At 38.4% G+C, this 23,343-nt stretch overlaps 2 protein-coding genes across 2 annotated transcripts; one reads left to right on the top strand and one right to left on the bottom strand.

Moving 5' to 3' along the window:
* The first annotated feature begins 1,487 nt into the window (after nucleotides 1–1,487).
* LOC129277392 (uncharacterized) lies at nucleotides 1,488–2,495 on the top strand. The gene has a single exon (XM_054913578.2). The coding sequence runs from the start codon at nucleotides 1,488–1,490 to the stop codon at nucleotides 2,493–2,495; it is 1,008 nt and encodes a 335-aa protein (XP_054769553.2).
* A 1,938-nt stretch (nucleotides 2,496–4,433) lies between these two features.
* Nucleotides 4,434–20,070, bottom strand: LOC129279420 (uncharacterized). Its single transcript, XM_064110964.1, has 5 exons — nucleotides 19,594–20,070; nucleotides 17,596–17,834; nucleotides 9,892–10,002; nucleotides 4,597–4,747; nucleotides 4,434–4,444 (listed from the first exon to the last, which is right to left on the bottom strand). Exons 1-5 carry the CDS (start codon nucleotides 20,039–20,041, stop codon nucleotides 4,434–4,436), a joined length of 960 nt encoding a protein of 319 aa, XP_063967034.1. The 5' UTR covers nucleotides 20,042–20,070.
* Nucleotides 20,071–23,343: the final 3,273 nt, after the last annotated feature.

Here is a 23,343-nt window from a genome sequence, read left to right as displayed (position 1 = left end):
CAACAACGTAGTAAATATCATTGAGGTCTCTGTTCCCCATGATATCAACATTGCTGTAAAGGAAAGAGACAAACGGCTCAAGTATCAAGACCTAAGGATTGAGATCGAGAGGATGTGGAACGTGAAAGCAGAGGTCACACCAGTCATCATTGGTCACTCAGGAATGGTGAAGAAGGGAATGGAAGCCTGCATAACCAAGATCTCTCCTCACCTTCGGATGTACGACATTCAGAAGGCAGCTATCTTGGGTACAACCAGATTGATAAGAAAGACTCTCGGACATTAGTAGTGCAAAGTTCCTAGTTGCACTTGAAATTACTTGGTGCTTTTTGTTAGAGCAAAGTTATTCAAGAAAAAAATACGGACTTGATCCTGTTTAGAGGAATAATAATAATAATAATAATAGAGGGCGCAAATCCTTACTGAACGGACGTGTTAAAAAGTTGCTCCCGTATTTTGCCATCATTTTACTGTTTATCTTACGATTTCTGGAAGGAAATCTATATCAGCAGATGCAATACAACACCAGGAACCCGATGGAGTACCGTGATTAGCATTTGGAGAATAATTAGGACATATATCAGTGAGTTTCATGATGTTTTTTATCGAAATTTCATAGAAAGTTGTTATTCGAGAAGCGCGCACGATAACAAGTAGATGATACTACGCTGGCTTGATGGCAACCATTGTTACGCGCTACTTTGAGTGACGTAGAACGATGAAAGGAGACGATTATGATGGTGGAGAACTGAGATACTTTGGGAGATAAACGGCCTAGCTGAACAAAATTTTTTTACACTTTAATTGTAAAGTTCCAGGGTAACGCCAACTCTTTTCCCCGAGCCAGGGATACGGCACAATCACTCATGCAAATGATGAATACAGATTTGAATACAAACGTTAACGGCGAAAACGAGAGAACTAGCCTGCATAGTTCGCTCGCGCCCGGTATGGATTGTGTGGAGGCTCAGGCAGGATCCAGTCGTCAATCTACTACTGGACCAAAAACTTCAACAAGAAGAGAATGGAGCAGAAGAGACAATATGAATGTCATGAAATGTTATTATGAGAGCAGACCTGACCAGGAAAGAGGCTACATCAAGAGAATGTACAAGATCTGGCAAGAGAAGGGTCTTTTCCCAACATCAGAGCAAATACTTGCAGATCAGGTACGTGTGATCAAAAGGAATGAGTTACTGACTGAAGTTGAGAGGGAAGGGATCAGACGAAATGTGTATGAGCCTGTGAGAGATGAGCAGGAGGAAGTACTCAGACCGGGAAGAGAAGAGCAGACAGACGCAACAGCTCAATTTCAAACAGAATTGGATCCAACCACTAACAGATTGGATGAAGAGCAAGAAGAGATAAAGATGATATTATTGGAGATAAAAGAGGGGTTAACACAAGGATAGCGCCCCACCCCTCCTAATCTGAAGAGAATACCAAGAGAGAAACTGCTGATAGAAACTCAGAAAGTCAACGATGTTATGAAGTTTATCAGCTCAGACAGTATTGAGGATACCAATAATCTCATATATGCTGGAGCAGTTCTGGTAACAGAGAGCTTAGGTGTAAGAAAACAGGAGAACACAAGGAAGCACTGCCTACCACCATGGAAAAGGAGACTTGATAATCAGATAAAGGGATGGAGGACAGACCTATCAAGACTGACAGAGATAAACCTTGGCAAAGCAGATATCAATGATTTTAAGTACCTTGAGGAGAAGTACAGTATTAGAAGGAAAGGAAGGAAGATCGTCGTGGAGGAACTAAAACAAAGAATAGCAAGCACTACAGCAAAAGTAAAGAGGTACACCGATCGAGTGTCACAGTATAGACAGAATTCCTTGTTTGAGAACAACCAGAAGAGGTTCTACCAAGAAATAAATGGAAAGATTAAAGACGAAGTTCCACCACCAGATCCAGCTGCAGCACTTGCCTTCTGGAGCAACATTTGGAGCCAACCACACAATCACAACCAAGAAGCTATGTGGTTGAAAACAACGAAAGAGGAATGTGCAACTATAGTTGCACAGGATGATCTGACGATCAACAAAAGCAAGCTAGAAAAGATCATTCGGAAAATGGCGCCATGGAAAGCTGCCGGTCCAGACGGTGTGCAAGCTTTCTGGGTTAAAAGGTTCACAAATCTTCATGAAAGGCTGAGCATGCAGATGAACGAGATTGTCATGAATGGTAACCCCCCTGATTGGATGACAAAAGGAAGAACGGTTCTCATCCCAAAGGATCCTACCAAAGGCAACATTCCGTCAAACTACCGTCCAATTACCTGCTTGCCGATTCTCTGGAAGTTACTGACTGGCCTAATATCAGAAGAAATATATCAACACCTGGACCATCAAGACATACTACCATGGGAACAGAAGGGATGTAGAAAAGGAAGTAGAGGAACAAAAGAACAACTATGCATCGACAAAGGAATTATGAAAGACAGCAAGAAAAGAAAAAACGAACCTCGCAATGGCATGAATTGACTACAAGAAAGCATACGACATGGTTCCGCACTCTTGGATCATCGAGTCTATGGAAATGTTAGGGGTAGCAGACAATATCAGAAGGTTCCTCATTACAAGTATGACGAGATGGAGAACTAAGTTGGAAAGTAATGGTGAAGTACTTGGAGAGGTTGGTATCAAGAGATGAATCTTTCAGGGAGATAGTCTATCTCCATTGCTGTTTGTGATAGCAATGACACCACTAACTAAGGTACTCGGAAGATCCAGGCTAGGATATGAGTTCAAGAGCAAGGCAAAAATCAACCATCTATTATACATGGACGATTTGAAGCTGTTTGGTAAGACACGAAGTGACTTGGAGTCTCTCATCAACACTGTGCGGATCTTCAGCGAAGACATCGGTATGCAGTTTGGGTTGGATAAATGTGCAATGATTACTCTCATGAGAAGTAAGCCAGCCAATGACAACAACTTCCAGATGCTGAACGGAGAAGAGATCAGATCAATCGAAGACGGTGGTAGCTATAAATATCTCGGAATATTAGAGGCAGATCAGTTGAAACATCAAGAAATGAAGAAGAAGATTGAGACAGAGTATATCAGGAGAATTCGACAGGTGCTCAAATCCAAACTAAATGCTGGAAACATGGTGAAGGCTGTTAACACTTGGGCAGTAGCCCTAGTGAGATATGCTGCTGGCATAGTTAAATGGATCAAGCTTGAACTCGAAACCCTGGACAGGAAGACAAGGAAGTTGCCAACTATGCATGGGATGTTTCACCCAAAGTCTGATGTAGATAGACTTTATGTGTCAAGAGAGAAGGGAGGACGTGGTCTGGCTGGAATAGAGGAGACTGTAAGATATGAGGAACAAAGCCTATACTGCTATATTGAAGGCCAGATGGATACCATCATGACGGCAGTCAAAGACAGACAGAGGAGTTTGCTGGACCAGAGAGTTGGCAGTGGCTGAAACGAGGAAGTTTAAAGAAGGAGACGGAAAGTATGCTAGTTGCTGCTCAGGACCAAGCAATTAGAACAAATTACCGAAGAGCCAAAGTTGAAAAGGAGCATACATCTCCCTCATGTAGAATGTGTCATGACAAAGACGAAACGGTGTCTCATCTGGTGAGTGAATGCAGCAAAATGGCACAGACTGAGTACAAAGGAAGGCACGACTGAGTAGCAGCTGCAGTTCATTGGGGTCTGGCCAAGAAGTACCACTTACCCCATGCGGAAAAATGGTACGAACATCGGGCAGAGCCTGTAGTAGAGAACGACGATGTAAAACTTTTATGGGATTTTAATATCCAGACAGACAAGGTCATTGAAGCTAGACGACCAGACATCGTTCTCTTGAAGAAGAAGGATAAGGAATGTATCATCATAGATATTGCGATTCCGGGAGACTGCAGAGCTTGGCGTAAAGAGGAGGAAAAGATACAGAAGTATAACGATCTGGCATGGGAGCTGAGAAGGAAATGGAAGGTGAAGACGAAGGTGGTACCAATAGTCATCGGAGCCCTAGGAACAGTGACAACAAGACACATAAGCTTTCTGGCTGTTCTAGGAGTCGAGGTGTCCTTTGAAACGATACAGAAGGCAAGCTTGCTTGGAACAGCTCATATCTTACGGAAGGTCTTGAATTAGAAAGAGAAGTGACAATGAGAAGAGGACCCATTTGATAGAATATAGAACAATAACCCTAGATTTCTGGAAGAAGTCCGGTTGCTGTTTAATATACTAACAGAACATCAAGTTGTGGACAATGGAAATAATAATAATAATAATAATATCGGGTATTATATTGCGCACATATCCACCTTGTTAGGTCCTCAAAGCGCTCCTATATTACCCGGCTAAGCTAGGCGTTCATAGCACACACATTTTTTTAAAGGAATTACTTCCTATCGGTACCCATTTACCTCACCTGGGTTGAGTGCAGCACATTGTGGATCAGTTTCTTGCTGAAGGAAAAAATATTATAAATCATGTGCTGATTAATAACTACATGAATAACTACAAACTGTGAAGTTTTAGAATAAAATAATGTCTTATCAGTATCCGCTATCAAACAGTAAGATTAATTAAATAACAAATTATTTAGTTTTTTTTTTACCTTGCAGGCACATTTTCACTAAGATCTCCTCTATTGTGCACTGTTCTATGATGAACTGTAATATCATGTCAGCACCTTCAGAGTTTCGAGTATCAACAATGAACGACACTTTGTTCTCAGGTAGATGGGTAATCTTACTTTCATCTATGGTCTGGAATGAAAGAAAAAAAAAATTACCTAATAAAACATATTGATTCTGTGTAGAAAATATCTGGAATTTGGAGGTGTTACTAATAACTACGAATTAGGAAATTCACAATTTGCCACCCTCTTTAAATGCAAAAATCAAATGCAAGAATAAAAAAGTGGAGCGCCTCTGGCAGTCTCGCATGCTTTACGCGATTAAATATAGCAGTGCTGACTTTTTGAAAACTATAGAATCATTCACAAAAAACAACATTCATATAGTAATAAAATATTATATTCATTGACCCTAAATGACATTTGACCTTGATCATAAGCAGGCATGTATCCATAATCAAGCATTTTGCACCAGGGGCCCCGACCTAATTTGGCTTCCCTGTGTACTTTTCGAAAAATGGCGCCCACCCCCTCCCCGTCAGGCAAAAAGGTGCTTTAGATGCATGATGATTTATCTTATTTCATAATCACAAAAAAGGGCAATTGAAGACAACTTTTTTAATATGTGTTGATAAAACAAGTGGAGCGCCTCTGGACGTTCATTGATCCTAAATGACATTTGATCTTGATCAAGTGACCCAAGATTTGTGCGAGATGAGCAATGGTACTTGATTACCCCTATGTCCACATTTCATGAACTATATTAATAAACTTTCAAAGTTATGATGGCAATTCAACAATTTTCCCCCAACACAGATAAAGTTCATCGACCTTAAATGACATTTGACCTTGGCCGTGTGACCTGGAACGGGATCTTAAGTGATACGCGATCATTCTTATGTCCAAGTTTTATGAACTAGCTCTATACACTTTCAAAGTAACGATGGTAATTCAACAAATACCCCAACATAGCCAAAGTTCATTGACCTTGGACTTGTTTCTGTGACCTGAGATTCGCACAGGATGTTCAGTAATACTTGATTACTCTTACGTCCAAATTTTATGACTTGCTCCATAAACATTCAAAGTTGTGATGGTAATTCAACAAATACCCCCAACATGGTCAAAGTTTATTGTACCTATATCACCTTTAACCTGTCAAGTGACCTAGAAATCGCACAGGATGTTCAGTGATACTTGATAACTCTTCTGTCTGAGTATTATGAACTAGCTCTAAAAACTTTCAGAGTAACGATGGAAATTCAAAAAATACCCACAAGATTGTAAAAGTTCATTGACCCTAAATGACCTTTGACTTTCGACATGTGACCTGAAACTCAAAAAAGATGTTTAGTGATACTTGGGTACCATATTGCCCAAGTTTCATGAACTAGGTTTTTATATTTGCTAAGTTATGGTTTCATTTCAAAAATTTAACCTTCGGTGAAGATTCGATGTTGATTCCCCCATCATGGTCTAGTTCAGAGACCCTAAATGACATTTGACTTGACCGTCGTCATGTGACTTGAAACTTTTGTCCAAGTTTCATGAACTAGGTCTGTATACTCTTTTCGGTAAATGATGTCATTTCAATAACTTAACCTTATAGGTTAAGATTTCAATGTTGCTGTCTACGCCGCCACCGTCGGAAAAGCGGCGCCTATAGTCTCGGCCTGCTATGCATGCTAGACAAAAATATATCTATGAATATGATGTAATACCACATTTTAAAAGAATAAATGCGACCAGAAAGCATAGAATTTTAAGCACTTTGAACTTTCAATTCAGTTTAACATCTCAGCAGAGTAGGGGGGGGGGATATTTTCATCCATAATTTCTCAATCGGGAGTTAAATGCTGATTTTTGTTGTTTTTCAAGGTTTAGTCCTTATTAAACACTAACGAGTTTATTTACATCTAAGATTTATTCATACAAGTAAGTTCAAGAAGATTTATTTCACAAGTCCAAATAAATAATGATAAATAATATAGGATTTGTATAGCGCACGTATCCACCTTGCTAGGTGCTCAAGGCGCTTCTATATTACCCCGGCTAAGCTAGTCTACCGATTCTGGTGCGCACAGCTTTTTGAGGAATTAGTTGCTTCCGGTACCCATTTGTCTCACCTGGGTCGAGTGCAGCACAGTGTTGATAAATTTCTCCCTGAAGGAAAACACAACATGACTAGGATTCGAACCCACGATCATCTGTTTGAAAGGCGAGAGTCAGAACCACTATACCACGACGCGCCCAAATAAAATAATGCGAATACGAAGCGAGAGATATTTTAGGGTATGTACTTAAACCCGAAAACTGAACATTCGGAGCAGTTTTTTTTTTAAGCATGAGCTGGATTGGTATCTATCTAAACAATATTGATGCGAGCAAGAACCACGAGCTGAATTTTTTTTTTATATTTTGACCGAAATTCGGAAATTATGAGCATTATTGGTAATCAATTCATGAACAGGATGGGCGTCTAACTAATCATTCAATGCAAGCACGATTAAAGTGTGAGCTAAACAATTTTGATATTTCGACCAAAAACTGGACATTCTATATAAGCACTTTTTGTGACCATGAACAGGATGCAGTGGCGTAGCTTCGGGGGGGGGGCACGTGCCCCCTGAGATTTGGTGTGCCCCCCAGCTGCCCCCCCTCCCTCTAAAAAAAAATTGGCGAAGCAAAAAGGGAGAAAGAAGAAAAGAAAAGAAAAAGAGAAAGAAGGGGAAAGACATAATGAAAAAAGAGGGAAATAAGAGGAGGAAGACGAGCGAATAAAATAATGTTGGGGGAAGTCTTGCAACAACAAAAAATGTTACTAAATAAAATTTTCGCTCGCGCTTCGCGCTCGAAGTTCATGTTCGATGAGATTCGTATCTTGCTCAATAGGCAGATATGGAGCTTTAAATATCAAGTTTTGAAGTCAATATACAAAACATATTTCAGCTCGGACATCGAGCCTTCATTATTTTTTTTATCCATTTACAAATTAAATGCACTCTGTAAAATGTCCGTTAATATGGTCTACATATCAACATTTCAAGCTCACGCTGCGTGATCGCATTATTTGATTTGCCAAGTTCCTATTGTCTTCGTGTATTCCATAGGCGCCTGAAATTTCTCAAAATATCAAGATTAAAGCTACCGCTGCACGCTCGCATTTTGATTGGTGAGTACTGTATATCAATTCTGTTTAGAGGCAAACAAAAAACCCAGGCCTTTTCATTACATTTTATTTTAAAAATTCAGCTCGCGATTTGCGCACGCATTAATTGTTTGAAATATATTTTACCATTGTAATGCGTATTCATAATTACAAAATGCTTAAGATGTCTAGTTTTCAAGCCTTAAAAACAACAACTTCCACGCTGTCATTACGCATATTAGATTAACAAATAAAAAATAAAATTTTCATGAATTGCTAATAAGTAAATTGGGTCTTTTCAGAATGGAATATCGATAAGCTTATGGATAATAGGAAGATAGTCATCATTTTCATAAGGATGACAAAATGTCCCGGTCCTTTGTTGAAATAATAGGCAAAAAAATATCAGCTCGCGCTCGCATCATTCATTAAGTGTGATCATGGAGCTAGTAGGTCCATGGTGTGATCCACATCCAATTCACAATTTTCCTACACACTACTTGAAATAGTGTTTTTCAGATCGTAATATCAAATGTTTTCAGCTCGCTTGCATTAGTGATCTTCATGATTAAAAAAATGTATTCAGAATGCCCAGATTCTAGGTTTAAATCTAAAACATGCGCACGCACCTTTGAGATAGCCTGTATGTTCTTTGTTCAAATATACTTAAATTATCCAGTTTCAGATCAGAATATCAATAATTGTCTGCTCGCGCTTCACACTCGCATTATCGATGATACCCAATTAACCATATATTCATAATTTGTAGAAACTATGAATAGAGTGTCCCGCTTTTAGGCCTAAAATCTCACGCTTCGCGCTCGCATCAATTGCTTAGTAACATACCTATCCCATTTATGATTACAAAAAGTGCTTAGAATGTCAATTTTTTTTGGGTCGGGATGTCAAAAAGTTTTAGCTCGTGCTTTCGCGCTCCCATTTTTGAAATATGTACCGTATTCGTGAGTAGCTGTAAACAGTCATTTATAGGTTTCTTTCCGATCATGTCAGAACATTTATTAAAAAATTCTGCTCGCGCTTGGCGTTCGCAGTAATTATTTAGTTACATACGCATCTTGTTCAGGATCACAAACATTGCCCAGAATTTTAAATTTTCAGGACAAAATACATGTAAGATAAAAAAAAAATCGCTCGGGCTTTGCGCTCGCACTTTTTATATAGGGCTTATGAGATTATTTCATATTAATGTTGTTTTATAAGAATAAAGCTAAGAAGTGACTGATCGGGGAAAATATAGGTGAAGATAATGTCAGGCCCCACCCCCTATTGGCGAAAGTCGGATCCGCTCTTGTGACACATACACACACAGAAAAAAATCTTGCCCCCATGAAAAAAGCAAGGACCCCCAGTGCCCCCCACCCAGGAAAAAAAAATCCTAGCTACGCCACTGACAGGATGAATATCTATCTTAACAATATTATTGATGGAAGAGCGAAGCGCGATAGATGAAAATTTTCCTATTGGATCTGACCTAAAATTTTGATATTCTAAGCACTTTGGTAATCATGACAAATGATCATTATTTTGTAGAGGGCCATCTCGTCTTTAAGCCCATGTTTTCACAGTAACTGCGGCTCCCAAGGGTATGGTTTCAGATTCTGATGTCGCACATCCCTACCCTTTCCAAATTCGAGTGCCCCCCCCCCCCATCCCCACCTTGTATAGGACTTCCACCCGGGGAGGCTGTCCTATCCATCCTCCAAATAAGTAGAGAACGACCGAAGTCCATATACTCCTAAGAATGACTGAAGTCCACCAATTAATTAGTTATAATGGTCTGCAGATCCACATTCGTGCTGCACTCAACCCAAGTGAGGTAAATGGGTACCTGGCAGGAATCAATCAATTAAATGCTTGTGCGTTGTAAAAATCTGGAGACTAAATCCGGGTTAATAATATCCAAGTCATTTGGAGGGGCATAGAGACGCATTATGATTGGTGATATACAAACTGTTTATTTTTATTGTTATTACTATTATTATTATTATTATTATTATTATTATTATTATTATTATTATTATTATCATCATTATTATTGGTATTGTTGCTGTTTTGTTGATATTATCGAGTTCAATTCGACTTTCAATACTCTTTCGTTAGATTACCTTAGCCTGGCCATTCATGGTGCTTTCTGAGCAAGTAATGTGTAATCCTCCAGAGCGCCATCTTACGAAGAAATAGTACCCCGTGGTAGCCGCCTTGTATCCCTCCTCAATCTAAGACAAATTATCAATAATAATAATAATAAGAAATTTATAATGCGCAAAACATATCCACCCTATTAGGGGTGCTCAAGGCGCTTACTATAAACTTAACTCATTACTGGTACAACTTACAATTTGGCCATTAGATAAGTTTTCAAACTGGCCTTGAAATGTTCTACTGATATACAGTCTTTTAATTTAGTTGGAAGATTTTTCCATAGACGGGGAGCTGCTGATGCAAATGCACGATCTCCCCAGGACAGTCTGGTTTTTGGAATAGAGAGATCGAGAGAAGTCTTAGAAGAACGAAGACCAGAGCGACCAGGTTTGCGAAAATCAAGGAGAGATGAGATGTATTCTGGTGAGGAGAAGGTCAGCGCACGATATGCTATCAGAAGAATTTTATAGGTGAGACGATGTTGAACAGTAAGCCAATGAAGGGACTTAAGGATTGTTGTGATATGGGAAGACCTCCGCGTATAGGTAACTAGACGTGCAGCGGCATTCTGAACAAGTTGGAGCCTCTTTACTTGAGACAAGGGAATGCCGTACAACAAAGAGTTACAACACTCAACGCGAGAAGTAACAAATGCACGAACAAGCTGCTCAGCGGCTTTTTTAGTGAGATATTTGCGAACAATATGGAGATTGCGGAGACTGTAGATCGCAAGTTTAAACACTCGATGATACTTGCGATTCCATTGTCATATTAGAGTAAAAAATTACTCCTAGATTTCGAACTTTATCCACTAGAATAATCGATAAGGAACCAATATGCAAATTTGGAATTGTCAGCTTGGCGAGTTGCAGCTTAGAACCCAGCATAAGAAACGGAGTTTTGTCATCATCATTAAGCTTTAAATAATTCTCCATCATCCAGTTCCTAATTTTACTTAAACAGGCTTCAACACGAGAAATCCAGGCATCAACTTCCTCTTGTGTAGGAGAGCGCGAAAAAATATTTGCGTGTCTTCAACATACATATGGTGATTGAGATTATGCCTTTTGATGATATCATGAAGAGGAAGAGTGTAGTTGTTGAAGAGTTGTGGCCCAAGGACCGACCCCTGGGGCACAGAGAAGAGAAGATGAACTTTGCCCGAGACAGCTCCACGTACACACACCATCTGTGATCTGTTTGAAAGACATCAACCACTGGTGAGCCCGTCCACCAATGCCGATAGACTGAAATCTCTCCAGCAGTATGGCATGGTCAACTGTATCGAATGCACTACTGAAATCGAGCAGGATCAACCCTGTAACTTTTCCATGATCCATTCCAGTGATCATTTTGCACGCGTAAAAGGGCAGTCTCAACACTGTGTTTCTCTCGGTAAGCTGATTGGAAGTTGTTCTGAAGGTCATTTTCAGTAAGGAAGGACCTAATACGTATTGCAAAAATACGTTCAATAACCTTGGATAAGAAGCTTAGATTTGCCACAGGTCGATAACTTGAAAATTCTTGCCTGTCAAGATTTGCTTTCTTCAGGAGAGGCTTAACGAGAGCCTGTTATATAGATGCTGTAGCAGGAACTGGATCTAGCTCACATGACGATGCTGGAGAATCCACAACAACCCTCCTGATCTCACTTACAGAAGCCGGAGGAAAGTCAGTCATCAATGGAACAGGCAATGATTCATATTGCTGCACACGTTGTTCTAACTGCAACTCAGCGTCAATGTCATCACGTATCTTGGTGACCTTGTTAAAGAAAAACTGGCAAAAATCCTCAGCCAGTATCTGGTCAGAAGAGGAAACTGGAAGAACGGACTCATTCTCACGATGAACCAAAGTATCTACTACAGTGAAAAGACGTCTTTGATTGCCTTCACATTCTTCAACACACTCTGAGTAGTATTTTGTTTTTGCCTGCCCAATTTCCTGAGAAACACCCTGCCGTTGTTTCTTATAAAATTTGCGGTCCTCTTCACTTCTTGTGTTTCTCCACTTACGCTCTCGGTGTCTCCTACGACACTAAGCTGCATGAATTTCCTCAGTCATCCATGGACTTGAGGGTTTGATGATAACACTCCTAGTCTTTTTAGGTGCTAGCTTGTCAAGAAGACTGTTTAGAGAAAGATTATAACTGTCGATAGACAAAGAGAGGTTGTTATTCTCAATATCAATCTGCGACAGATATTCATGGACTCCAGATCGGAATTTTTCTCTGTTCATCGATCGTAGAGGGCGAGTTATAACAGTCCTACGAGAAGGAGACGGTTTCTTTAAATCAAGCTTACAGTGGACAGCATGATGGTCAGACAGTCCCAGGATAACATATACATGGGAAAATATGGTGGATGACTCCCGGGTAATAAGCAAGTCCAGTGTATGGCCATGAAAATGAGTCGCTTCTTGTACAAGCTGCTTCATTCCATATGAAGAAAGTATGTTTATAAACTGCTTAGCCCGTACATCGTTCCAAACATCGACCCATATATTGAAGTCTCCTGTCAGGATAACCTCAGATGACTCAAGAACAAGTGAGTCAAGTAGGGCCGCAAATTCCTCAAGGAATAGACTGTAAGGTATTCGTTGTCCTTGCTCTTCCACTACTTCTGGACGATAGATGACAAGGAGAACAAGGGAACGCAACTGGCATGACACACGAGCTCGATAAACTTCAAAAGACTTGAAATGTGGTACAGCTTCTGACTTGACTGACAGTGCAGATTTGTACACCAGTCCCACACCACCTCCACCTTTTCCTTGTCGACTCGTATGATAGAAGGTGTATCCTTCAGGTGTACAGTTTCCTGTAATAACATCACCATAATCCTTCAACAAGGTCTCAGTCAGTTCAACAATGTCAAAATTATTATCAGTTATAAATTCAACGATATCGGTAGCCTTATTTCTTACTGACCTAGCATTCAATGTGCACATGTTTGTCAAGAGTCTGGTCAGTATCAATATTAAGAAAATATCATTGACGCACCAATTTAATCTCCACAATTTTTGCTCCTATTCATATTCGTACTTTTGTTCGGTATATGAATCATTGAATCCAGTTTGCTTGAGTCCACGACGGCATGTGTTCTATCTACGTACAGCAGCACCCATCCATCTTCTCAGGGCATTCTCCCCCTTTTCTTCTCTATTCTGGGGGGGGGGGTTGGGAAGGGTGGATATATTTTAGGACGGGTTGTTTTGTCCTTTATCAAACTATATATATATATATAGTATAATTTGTACCTTATTCTGTAAACGTGTAACATTTTAAATTAGTCTATTGCAGGGATTCTCAAATGGTGGCGCGCGCGCCACTTGTGGCGCACCGAGCCTTGCGGAGTGGCGCTCGGGAGCCGGTATAAAATAAAGTAAAAATAAGGAAAAATTGGGGAGAAAAAAATGTATCTATTAGTAACCTGGAAATAAGGATTAGGTGATCATTTTAATACAAAGAGAAAACAAAAACTCTTTACTTGACACTTAATTGCTAATTGATTTCCTCAGATTTTGTCCAATTTAGCACTCGATAACCCCTGTTATGGAGGATCGATGGTGTTCTCCTTTTTTATTTATTCTATGCTGTACAAAGTTTATGTCCCACACAAGTGATCTGAAAACTCCGTTTGTAGGATTTCTATTTCAACGGCGAGAAATTTTGCATTTCCAGAGCATACGTTTTGGTTAAGAGTTAAACATCAAATAGTATGATATTCAAAGAACATCCTGATCATAAAAGATTATGAATATGGGACATAACAAGCTTTGATTCCGGAGCCGATTAAAATCCGAAGTTGTAAAAGTGAAATACATTATGCTCAGATGTATTGCCTGCCGTGATTGCCTGCATGCACTCTTGCTTAATACGAATTGAATGAATGATACTGCACGTGAGTTGTAGAGAAAGAGGGGCAGTTTGGGGCGTTAGTGCAATGAAACGCCTAAATCTCAGCCCTTGCAAAATCTGGGAACGTAACTTATTCAGCCACTGGCGTACAGATGGGGGTGGGAATTGGGGGCCCCCAAGTGGTTCACGGCCAAGAAAAAAAAAAAAAAAAAGGAAAGAAAAAAGGAAAGGGAAAGAGTGGAATATTATTTTCTTAATATTATGTCAAAATATAGGTTTTTGTATTGAAAAGTTCAATATTTTTGCTTCAGCTGCCATATCTAGCCCCCTCATTTTTTTTTACTCATTACGCCACTTGCTTAAGCCAATAGATCTGGTGCAGAACAGTCTGAACTAGTGGTATCATTGGTATGTTGTGAAAAAGTCACTGGTCATTTTTATTTTAATATTAATATTGTGTAATATAGTTTGTTGGCATTTGTATTTCTTCTGTTGATATTAATTAGAGCCCCTCTGGGCAATTTAAAAGGCATTATATTAAAAAACTTATGGGGGCTCTGCCCCCTCGACCCCACCAGGGGCCTTTGGACCCCTCTGCTGATACATTGCTGGTTTGCGTAATGGATAGTGGAGCATTACAGATTCTCAACAAGAAATGTGGCGCTTCAAAAAAAGTAATTGAGAATGGCTGGTCTATTGTATGTATACATAAGTTTGTATCTATGAATTTGTTATACATGTATCTGTATATATTATGTACATTATATCTACTTTGTAATTAAAGGGCCCCAACGAAAACGAGTGTTTGTACTGATTGGGCCACCTTTTTTAAATATGTGAAATAAATGAATAAATAAATAAATATATTTTTGATAACTTCGTATTTATTTTGTGAGTATTTCCCTCTCATTTTTTTTCTCATTTGATTATCTGTATTTATACTTTGTTATTTTGTTATTTGTTGTGTTATCTATTTTTTGAGGGGCCCACATTTTACAAGCATTGCTTTTTAGTGGGTCCCTCCATTTCCATCTTAATTTAATTTCTATTGTAAAATAGTATACATATTTAAAACCTACAATGTGTTTCCCAATTTGTCTAAGTGTTTTTTTCACAACATATGTATTATTAATTTTTTTTGCAACGGATACAAATATTTATGTTTATATAATGGTATACAATTTGTTTTTGTTTGATGGAAGTGAAAAAAAATAAATTTGAATTTGAAACCAAATAAATTTATTATTAAAGTATCTATCAAATCGGCCTACACTAATTTGTGACTTTAACAGGTAGTGTGGATAGTAGACATTTACACGAACGTTAAATTTTTGTAGTGATGATGCAAGTAATATTATAAGCAAGGTGGTTCGCGAGTATTCCCTGATTTCGCCATCATCGAAATATGCAATATGATCTTTTGACCCCATCATCTGTCTTCGTCTTCTTCCTGTTACTACAAGCAAACTCCTCAATTGGGTATAATTGCTGCAGGCGTGTGTGGCTAGTGATGAATTTGAATTAATGATGTGCCCCCCCCCCCCCCCCGGATGAAAGGAGACATTTGAATTTTGTTAAGCATTGTCTTAAAACCATCGACCGATAACGCTTCACGTATGTCTACTGGTAGCAGATTAATTTCTGTCATATAGAAGGAAAGAGTACCGGGGTACTGGAAGCAGTCTTTTTTGTTGTTGTTGTTGGTCGGGAGAAAGAGATTGACGATGATTTCCGTGTCCTGACACAATTTTGAGAGGGAGTTGCTAGGTATCGACCTTCGCTGATTGAAGGAGTGTGATCTACAGATTTATATGAAAGTGTATGTATTGAGATACCTCTTCCATCTTCAAGAGATTTCCATTCAAATGTCTTCAGCATCTGGGAAACACTACTGGTTCTCCTGTGTTCTTTACAGACGAATCTAGCTGCTCTTCGTTGAACTGCTTCTAGTCTATTGATCTGGTATTTCGTGTATGGGTCCCACACAGAAGCACAGTACTCCAACTTTGGACGTACTAACACTTTATAGGCTATTTCTTTTTACATTTCGGGGGCAGCTATACAAGTTTCTTCAAAGAAGGCCTTAAATCCTGTTCGCTTTGAATATGGTAGTATTGACATGGTCCGACCAGGATAAATTGCTATTTATCTCGACAGCCAAGTAATTGAACCCCGGACTTTCTATGTATAGCCAGGCGCCTTAGACCACTCGACCACGGCAACTCCACAATTATATAATTGCTTGCTTCGTAGCGATCCCCCTTTTTTAATATGAGAGAGATCTTTGCCCTTTACCAGTCCTCGGGAAGTTCTCAAGTATCTATTGACTTTTGGTAGAACTGTTGTAAAATTGGAGCAATGCACATTCCTTTAGAACTGATGGTAGGATTCCATCTGGGCCTGGTGCCTTTTGTGGTTTTAGTTCTTTCAAGAGTTTTACAATTCCCTGGCTTGTTATCACAATTTTTTATACATGCGGATGGACAAGAAGTTATATGTGTAGGTAGGATGTGACAGTCCTCTTGAGTGAATACAGACTCGAACTGGCAGTTGAGGACATTTGCCTTGTCCTGCGGAGTAACGGCAATACTTCTTGAAGTGTTCAGAGAGACTACTCCAGTAGGAACACTGTCTTAAGCTCTTTATGAATTTCCAGCAGGACTTCCTGTTTTCTGTAGTTAAATTTTAACCCATTTTATGTAAATACACACTGCGTGCTTTCCTTTCTTTATAAACACACATGTGGTATTACCCAAGGATCATATGTACCATATATGGGTATGATTGATGCAGAAATAAAGAAATGAGAGAGGTTTGAACAAAAACTTGACCTTTTGCCCCTAGATGATCTTTGACCCCATCATCCTCAACTACACATTACTCAATGATGATTTGTACTAAGTGTGAACAAAATTGATGCAGAAAAATAAAAATGAGAGCAATAAGGTGAACAAAAAATTATAACCTTTTGACAACTAGATGATCTTTGACAGCTTCATCCTTAACAATACACACGCAATATTACCCTGTGATCATTCGGACTACGTGTATTTAAGATTGATGCAGAAAAATGAAATGAGAACAAGTAGCATAAAAACTTCAAACATGGAAGTACATGACCTCATATCATTTGAAATTTTTACCCATAAATGACAATTGTCTTCATAATCCTCATTGACTCACGTGGGACCAATCATAATTATGTACCAAGTATGAACATTATTGATGCAGAAATAAAGAAATGAGAGCAAGTTGAAGACACAAAAGCGTTACTTTTTTACCCCTATATGACCTTTGATCCCATCATCCTTAAATGAACCCTTGCTGTGTTATCCAAGGATCCTAATTGAAGCAAATGTGATCAAAATCGATGTAGAGAAATAGAGAAATTAGAGAAAGTTGAATAAAAACATCGAAAAAGGATGAACATGATCCCATATCTTTCTAGCTTTTGACTCCTAGCTAGATGACCTTTGACCCCATCATTCTCTCGAGCTTTCATGTGGTACTACCCAATGAACACGTACCAAGTATGAACATAACTGATGTAGAAATGAAGAAATGAGAGCAAGTTGGACAAAAAATAGTTTTGTTGCAGACCAACGGACTTAGAGACCAACAGGAAAATGCGGATCACTGGTCTCTGCCAAACTTTGTTCACGCGAGACAAAAAAGGGGAAAGTACAGTGCTAGCTATTTGATAAGCAAAAAGTGCGATTGAACTATAGTTTTAATGGAAAAAGCACACTGCATGTTGGAAAACAGTTATGATGAATGCAATAGGAAAAGGAAAATAGAAGAGGCCTACCTTTCTTTCTGGGAAGTTTTCGTCTCGTACATGCAGACGCAAGACATGCTTTGCATTCTTTGGAGTTGACACCGGAATATAAGGAGTGCAAATAACTCGTTTTCCAATGAATACCCATGTGAAGAGGGCTACAATCCAGAATTCCGAAAAATGGTTTAGGTAGATATCTAGGTCTCGTTGTCTAACAATGCATTGCAGGCTTCTTTTGGTTGAAGGGATTGCCGTAAAACTGTCTGAAACTATTCGTCGAAATACGATGATAAAATCAAAGTCAATAAATGAGAAAAAAATATGAAGCAAATTTACGAATCAATATACTTACTGTGAAAATAGAAGCCCTTATATGCCCACTGGAATGACACTTTATCGAATTTCAGAGACGTCTGTGAACTAGCTCCATAAAGTTTCAAAGTTACAATGATAATTCAAAAAACACCACCGACATGGCCAAAGTTTATTGACCCTAAATGACCTTTGACCTTGTTCATGTGACCTGAAACGCAAGCAGGATGTTTAATCATGCTTCATCATATTTATGTCCAAGTTTCATGCACTAGGTTTACATACTCTATAAGTTATGATGAAATTTCAAAAACTTAATCGTTTGGTTATGATTTCGATATTTATCCCCCAAACATAGTCTACGTTCATTGACCCTGAATGACCTTTGACCTTGGTCATGTGATCTGAAACTCAGGCAGAATCTCCAGTATTACTTGATCACCTTTTTTTATAGGTTTCATGAACTACACCTATATACTTTCTAAGTTATGATGTCATTTCAAAAACTTAATCGTGTTCTGGGATTTTCTAAGTAAATATTTCGACAGGTTTGTGTTAAATACGAAAATAAATCGGTGAATATAAGAGGAAGCAGTTTGTAAAGATATTTATACATAAAAATAGCTATTTGTATAGTATTCATATCATATATCTTATACGTATACATATTTGTTATCATGGGCTCATCAGTATTCGAAATGTCTTGGGGGAAATTTGTCATTCCTATGAGAAGTAAAAAAATAAACAAAATGAGTTTACTTATGTGTACAGATAACTTCTTACATTTAAACCACGACGAAACATTTTTCAATTCCAAATTCATTCTATCTATTAATTCATCTACCTTTCTGTGGGATAGTAAAATGTTGGTGTCAGATTCAGATTCAGATATTTTTATTGTCCAATTGCAATCGAGTACAAATGGAAATTCAATCTGTTCGCACAAAATAATTTAGAAAATTACATGATACACACAGAAGATTACACGATACATATATTAAACATTATACAAATCAACAAGCAAAGATAAGAGAAAGTAAGATATAGGCAGGGGGTAACATAATTTCAAGTATGGCTATTAAATGCACGAACTGAAACCGGAACGAAAGAATTTACAAAGCCTGAGGTTTGTCATTAGCATGTACAATAAAAGAAGGAATTGGGGAAGAATTTACTATATCTTTGATATAAATTAAAAACAGAAGTGGTCGCAAAATCGAACTATGTGGCACTCCACATCAAATATCATATCATCTCTAGTCGCAGGCGAGACAAAAATCGTTCTCGGGGCCAGGGCCCTGATATTGAGTGAATAACAACTCTCATCACTAACTAAAGTAATCATGACAATGCATGTTAAAGCTTGATAAAGATTGAAATGTAAACTGACATTTCATTTCACATATTTTAGTCTCTCTATTATGATTTGCCTACTGATTGATTATATTTATATCTATATAAACCCCCTAAAAAAAATCCAAAATTGCAATTCAGTTCAATAAAATTTGATTCTTTGTTTGATTTCCATTTAAAGATAATACAAAGAAACATAAATCAGATACAACACAACATAAATCATGATGGGATATTAATAAGAACCATCAGGTTTTGTAGGTAGACATACAGTATATTCAGTATGTCATTTGACATGAAACAGTAATGACTTTGCTTTGAAATTTGAAAGTGAAAAAAAATGAAAATTTGTTCAGACCTTACCATTCTTGCGATAATAGGTGACGATTTGGGCAGATTCTGTTTTTTGGAACACACCACAGTGTGGCATTGTCACTTTAACTGGTCTCTCAAATGATGCATCAGAAGGCGACATCTTCAAACCAACGGTTATGATAGCTCCAGTTTCCTTCAGTACTGTGAGCAAATCAGGTGGAACCTCATCGATAACATCCACAGCAATGTCTTTTGCGCTGTAAGCTTCACCCGATGGAACGTGAACTTCAATACCATATTCCTCAAGCCGAATAATGCCGATATCATCAGTGACATTCATCTGAATATCAAAGCCTTGAACTGGGACTTCATCATGATGACCGCTCATTGACGAGATACGATGAACAGGTTCTGTTCCCCCTTTCTGGTCATCTAAAGGCGTTGCGGCTGACCGGTCAGGTTCTGAATCCGCTGGTTTTACTTCCCCAGATTCCATCCATTCAACTATGTCTTGCTTGGAGTATCCTCCTGCTTGATATTATCATATATTGATAACGATTAAATGCCAATGTAGGCCTACTGTTTGATCAAGGATAGAACTTTTAAGGTGTGTTCTTAGAGTTGTATGATTCCATACTTTTCTTTTTGTGATTCATTAATCATTCTTAAATAATCTTACTTGTATTAGGTATACGAATGAATTGCGTATATGATTCAAAGTCAACCATTTGTCATTTCATTCCTTAGATTATCTTGTCAGCTAGGAAAATGAAATGATAATCACTTATGCTAAAGGAAAAAAAAACAATACAATAAAGATTGTTTCGAAAATGCATAACATGAATGCTTGCTACAAGTTTTTCGACATGTTCACCCTCGTATAGTAGGCAGAGTTTCTACTGCTGAGCGTGAAATATAAAACGGTATCTACCTTCTCCGTCATCACGTTCATGGTATCTCCGAACACTCGGAACTCTGAAAAAGATACAAAATTAATAAGTAACTGTAACCCTACATTACAAAAGTTTCAACTTTTAACCCTTTGAAATGTGCGACCAACATGACACACAGGTACACACGAGCACGCACACCCGCATGTGCTCGCACATGCACCCCACACACACATTGGTAGAAGCGCTAAATGGGACCAATTCCACACCATTCTGGACGGAGAGGAGCTTTATATGTGGGAATCTGCCGGCTGCAGACTACAAAGGTAAGCATACCAGTAAGAGGTGCTCTCATGTGGCATTGATAAATGTGTTATTATGTTGAACATTTTTTTCTGAGAGGCTCTCGCGATTTCAACTATAATCCCAAAGATAAATCAAAATCACTCGTAAAGGTCTATAATTATTTTTCAAATAAATTTATTCTCAATCTGTTAATCACGTCTTTATCCTCATTATGTCATCGTATATAATACGGTAATATCCTAATTCAAAAATAGATTAAACCAACACAGTCACGATAATATGCAATACGTCACATTAGCATGATTAAAGAACGCATACAGCACTTATAAAAGAAAGCAAACAAAATGTAATCAAACATCTTGGTTCAGAACAAGGAATACCTTGGCCTCCTGGCACGTAGACGTATAAGACTCGGGTATGATATCATGCCGCGTTTACTGGAATAAGCATCAGCTGAAATAAAGGTAGGTATACAAAATCAGTAAAATGACATTGGTTCGTGGTTCTAAAAATCACTCTTAAACAAACGAAGAATATCCGAGGTAGAGTCATTCTATCAGACCTGCTCTTTTTTTCACCTTAGAATTGATCTTGAAGATAATTGTTCACCCCCTATTTTTGGGAAGTAAAATATCAAAGATTTACTTTTTAGATGGGTAATACACTTTTGATTATTTCACAAGTGATAATATGACTACAGTATAGACAAAACAACTTACGAGTTCTTGGAAATCCTATTTCCTGGTCCTCTTGCAACTTGCTGATACTAAATGAGAAGGATTAAAAAAAATCAAATCTTTGCTGCTGTAAATCGTAAGAGATTTCCTTCTCAACGACACTGTTTCTCATAATTTACAATATATTTTCAGATTTTTGTACGAACTTATTTTAATACATTAAATCATTTACTCATCAGTGTTATCTGTTTACAAATATTTGCTTAGAAAGTAAAAACAAAAACAAATGTGTATTCCTCGCTACCTGCTCAAAGAATCGCTTCTGATACTTGGAGTTCTACTTCGCCGAGACTGAAATCTTCCCTCCCAAGGACCTCTCGTTTCAAGTATGCTCGGGTTGGCAGGGATCTTGAAAAAAGGAAGATGTCATAAAAATTTGTCATTGTATGTTTGATATCTTAAATTATAATAGCAATAAATCAGTACTTTTGAAATTAAAAATACAAAATCAGTCTCAGCCATACAAAAAGTGAACACACAAATTAGTCAATATAATTTACTAGTTAACGTAATGAGAGAGGGAAAGAGAAAGTTGGTGAGTGTGCGAGTGGGTGTCTATTCTGGTGAGGGTGCGAGTATGCGTATCCGTGTGTGGATGTTCCAGATACACTCTAAAAACCGTGCTCCATGAGGGTAATTATGTGTCAAACCAACATTGGACATTTTTATTTATCCAGTGTGATGAAAATTTTGCCCCTTTTAAAAGTAATTGCTGCTTATTTTTTTAACTTTACAGGACGGTAATTGGGTAAAATACTGCCAAAAATTGGTTGGACACGTAGTTACCCTCGTGGTGGTAAAAACTTTATCCAATATGTACATATCTGTTATTGTTCGTGTATAAGCGTGGGACTGCATGTTCGAGGTCGATGTGTGTGTGCCTGTCGATGATCGGTGTAGCTGAGTTTAAAGGAGTAAATGAGAGAAAGGGAAAGAAAAGGTTAAATAAATCATTGTTTATATTGTCAAGATCCAAGATCTAACGCATAATTGCATATTCAAGTTTAGAGCAAAAGATTTGCTTGCTCGCATCGCTCGCTCACGACTTTCCATTTCCAGAAATGTCCACCCCATATATGCCACGTTGTCCCCTTCAAAATGTTAGAGAGATTCAATATGCCATTGCGTTTGTTGTGTGGGAGGCCTTGGGGTGTGTATGTCTAAAAAAAAAAAAGATGGTGTTTATAGGTCATATCATATCTTAGACATATCGCACTACATATTGTTGGTGTGTGCATTTTTTTACGAGTGATCTGATATAATGAAGATGTGAACGTGTGAGCGGTGTGTGTGCATTTTTCTACGAGTGATCTGATATCTGTAGCTGATATCTGTTCTGATCTGTTTTTCTGGCCTGAATATATTTGGTTAGTGAAATAAGCCTCCATCATGGTATTAATAGTGGAAGCGCCGTGGTGTAGCGGTTCTGACTCTCGCCTTGTAATCAGAGGGTCGTGTGTTCGAATCCCACCATGGCCTAGCGTCCTTTGGCAAGGCGTCAATCCACAATTTGCCACTCTCCACCCAGGTGTTAAATGGGTACCCAGTAGGATGCGAAAGCCTATGTAGTATGCCTAGCAATTGAGTCTTGGAACTCTTGTTGGAATGCTCTCCAGGGAATGGAGATAGTGCATACATTGTATGCGGGCAAGCAAGGATCCGATGACCGGGGTAATAATATATCTGTAAAGCGCTTAGAGACGTCGTTCTGATGTGTTAAGCGCTATATAAATGCGGAATATTATTATTATTATTAATGCATTCCTACAAACTAGCCTTAGAATGCCCTTCTTCAGGTCTGAATATCAAAACTTTTCAGCTCGCGCTTCGCGCTCGGAATATAAAATTAGTGAAATAGGTATCAT

The sequence above is a fragment of the Lytechinus pictus genome, chromosome 16 (assembly GCF_037042905.1).
Source record: "Lytechinus pictus isolate F3 Inbred chromosome 16, Lp3.0, whole genome shotgun sequence".
Taxonomy (NCBI): Eukaryota; Metazoa; Echinodermata; class Echinoidea; order Temnopleuroida; family Toxopneustidae; genus Lytechinus; species Lytechinus pictus.
Note: the sequence above shows the minus strand (reverse complement) of the source record. Positions and strands in the feature narration are given on the sequence as shown.

Coding starts and splice junctions, on each gene's coding strand:
- LOC129277392 (XM_054913578.2), top strand. CDS start 1,488: ATGAAGTTTATCAGCTCAGACAGTATTGAGGATACCAATAATCTCATA.
- LOC129279420 (XM_064110964.1), bottom strand. CDS start 20,041: ATGGAATCTGGGGAAGTAAAACCAGCGGATTCAGAACCTGACCGGTCA. Junction 17,835..19,593: donor CACCTATTATCGCAAGAATG/GTAAGGTCTGAA, acceptor TTCGACGAATAG/TTTCAGACAGTTTTACGGCA. Junction 4,748..9,891: donor CCATGAATGGCCAGGCTAAG/GTAATCTAACGA, acceptor CTTTCATTCCAG/ACCATAGATGAAAGTAAGAT.